The sequence below is a fragment of the Typha angustifolia genome, chromosome 13 (genome assembly GCF_048772165.1).
Source record: "Typha angustifolia cultivar Huaian chromosome 13, ASM4877216v1, whole genome shotgun sequence".
NCBI classification, from domain to species: Eukaryota; Viridiplantae; Streptophyta; class Magnoliopsida; order Poales; family Typhaceae; genus Typha; species Typha angustifolia.
This window is the reverse complement of record NC_133251.1, coordinates 10,529,174-10,532,096: the sequence shown is the minus strand read 5'-3', so window position 1 is coordinate 10,532,096 and position 2,923 is coordinate 10,529,174. Positions and strand designations below refer to the sequence as shown.

Genomic DNA, 2,923 nt, shown 5'->3' with positions numbered 1-2,923 from the left:
AGATTGGAAGAAGGGGAGGAGAGGGCCGCCCCTAAGGGTTTAGGGTGATTGGCCGGTCGAGAGGGACTAGAAGTGACGTCGCCGGGGATTAAGGAAACGAGAACAAAGAAGACGAAGGAGGCAAGACAAAACTCAATTCTTCAATAATCAATAATAATCAATAATGACCTATTGTTGCCATCCACATCCTTTTAGAAGCTAACCAACAACTCAAAATTAACCCTAAACAATACAATTTCGTCGATCGCGTTCGAACGCGCCCGACCGCGTTCGAACGCACCGAGTTCGCTCTTCTCTAGAATTGCGAACGCGATGCAGGTGTTCGAAAGCGTTGTAGGCGTTCGAACGCGCGATCGAATGCGTTGTAAGCGTTTGAACGTGCGATCGAACGCGCCTGTTTTCCACTTCTCTGAATTTGCAAATGCGATTCAGGCGTTCACAGTGCGTTCGAACGAAGCATTCGAACGCACAATGCACACTCTTCACCCATGTTCACAACTTCGTTCACAACCGCGTTCGAACTCACTCCACCAGCGTTCAAACGCAAATTACAGAAAACATATTTTCATGAAAATTAAACGCTAAAATAAGAAATAAAGACACTCCTAGAGTGAATCCATGGTCAACGATATCGGTGAAGTCCAAATCTTATCATCCAATAGCCTTCCACCGCGTCCTTCCATTTTGGCCCGGAATCCATCTATTGGATTGGATAATCAAATTAGGAACCGAAAGTCAAGCGACGTTAATGATTAGTTCATTTTCTGGCCACGGGTCTGACTTGAAAATTTTCCTGTCTGAAAGATTATCTAACCACCAAAGTCTATGGCCTATATTGCCACTGTGAGTACATTCACTCCGATATCACTCTTTCATCCAAAGATAGCAAAGCAATGGATGCGTACCAGAGAAACCAACCCAACTCAAGCGCTCCTCCTCCTCTTCCCATGGAGAAGGCCAAGAAGGCTACCAGGAACAAGTATGCCTTTGCTTGCGCCATGCTCGCTTCGATGACATCCATTCTACTGGGTTATGGTAAAAAACAAAACAAAACATAACAATCGCCTTGAATTGTTATTCTTGCCGTCTTGCCATTTTTGGCAGTCTCTTGTTCTAACAGATGCGAAATGTTTGTTAATTTAGATATAGCGGTGATGAGCGGCGCCGCCATATTCATCAAAGACGACCTCAAGATCAACGACACCCAGATTGAAATCCTTGCCGGTATTATAAATATCTACTCTCTCATCGGCTCCATAGCTGCCGGAAGGACGTCGGACTGGATCGGCCGCCGCTACACCATCGTGCTCGCCGCCGCCATCTTCTTTGTCGGCGCCCTCCTGATGGGGTTGGCCACCAACTACGCCTTCCTCATGGTGGGCCGCTTCGTGGCTGGCATCGGCGTCGGGTACGCCCTGATGATAGCCCCCGTCTACACAGCCGAGGTCGCGCCGGCCTCCTCCCGCGGGTTTCTCACCTCCTTCCCGGAGGTTTTCATCAACGCCGGTGTGCTCCTTGGCTATGTTTCCAACTTTGCCTTCGCAAAGCTCCCCGAGTGGTTGAGCTGGCGCATGATGTTCTGCGTCGGCGCCGTGCCGCCGGTGTTCCTCGCGGTCGGAGTCCTCGCCATGCCGGAATCGCCTCGGTGGCTCGTCATGCAGGGCCGGGTCGGCGAGGCCAGGCGGGTGCTGGCCAAGACATCCGAAACGCCGGACGAGGCCGAGCTCCGATTGCTCGAGATAAAACAAGCTGTTGGAATACCAGAAGCATCCGCCGACCAAGAAATCGTTGCCGTGACGAAGAATAGCCACGGGGAAGGAGTCTGGAAGGAGTTGCTGATCAGGCCCACCCCCGCCGTCCGCCGCGTGCTGATCGCCGCGCTCGGCCTTCAATTCTTCCAGCAAGCCTCCGGCATTGATTCCGTAGTCCTCTACAGCCCTCGGGTTTTCGAGAAGGCCGGGCTCAAATCCAACACCAATTCTTTAGGCGCGACTGTGGCCGTCGGGTTCACCAAGACAATAGCCATCTTGGTGGCCACCTTCTTCCTAGACCGCGTGGGTCGCCGGCCGCTGCTCCTTGCGAGCGCCGGGGGAATGGTGGTCTCGCTAATTGTTCTGGCCTCTGGACTTCACATTATAGATCAACATCCAGACGAGAAGCTGACGTGGGCGGCGGCGATGTGCATCACGACCGTGCTGACGTTTGTTGGGTCGTTCTCGATCGGGCTCGGCCCGATAGCGTGGGTGTACAGCTCGGAGATCTTCCCGCTGCGGCTGAGGGCGCAAGGCGCGAGCTTGGGGACGGCGATGAATAGGGTGATCAGTGGGGTGATCACCATGACATTCATCTCGCTCTACAAGGCTATTTCTATAGCCGGGAGCTTCTTCTTGTATGCTGGGATTGCTGTTTTGGGGTGGATATTTTTCTATGTTTTCTTGCCGGAAACGAGAGGGAGGAGCTTGGAGGAGATGGAGGAGCTCTTTGGTGGAGGAGTGGAGGAAAAGGAGGAAGGGAAGGAATTACGGAAGGTTGTGGCAGAGAATGGAAGGGAATCTAATCCTTTAACAGCCTAGTAGTGTTTGGGATTTTAAGTAGACACGGTATTGCTTGCAAATCATGGAGTACTAAGTTTGTTTAGCCATCAGCATCAATAACAAAGCTATGATCTCTGGTATCAAAATTATTTTACTTTGCTGAACTAACCAAATCCAATCATACATCATCAGATTTTCAATTGTTGTATATGCAGATTTCTTTATTATAATCTATGGAATTCATAGTACGCAGCAGCAAGACGAATAGTTTTGCATAGTAGGGAAGAGAATGGGTGACGTTGTAAAACCAAAAACTAATTTGACTTTTAGTGTAAATGATCACCCAAATTTAGTATCATTGTTCTCAATTATCCTTCCTATAATCTCGC

At 50.1% G+C, this 2,923-nt stretch overlaps 1 protein-coding gene across 1 annotated transcript; it reads left to right on the top strand.

Moving 5' to 3' along the window:
- Nucleotides 1-231: 231 nt before the first annotated feature.
- On the top strand, nucleotides 232-2,687 carry LOC140774976 (polyol transporter 5-like). The gene is made up of 2 exons (XM_073118182.1): nucleotides 232-1,035; nucleotides 1,144-2,687. The coding sequence occupies exons 1-2, from the start codon at nucleotides 894-896 to the stop codon at nucleotides 2,571-2,573; spliced, it is 1,572 nt and encodes a 523-aa protein (XP_072974283.1). The 5' UTR covers nucleotides 232-893; the 3' UTR covers nucleotides 2,574-2,687.
- The last annotated feature ends 236 nt before the right edge of the window (nucleotides 2,688-2,923 follow it).

Coding starts and splice junctions, on each gene's coding strand:
- LOC140774976 (XM_073118182.1), top strand. CDS start 894: ATGGATGCGTACCAGAGAAACCAACCCAACTCAAGCGCTCCTCCTCCT. Junction 1,036..1,143: donor ATCCATTCTACTGGGTTATG/GTAAAAAACAAA, acceptor TTGTTAATTTAG/ATATAGCGGTGATGAGCGGC.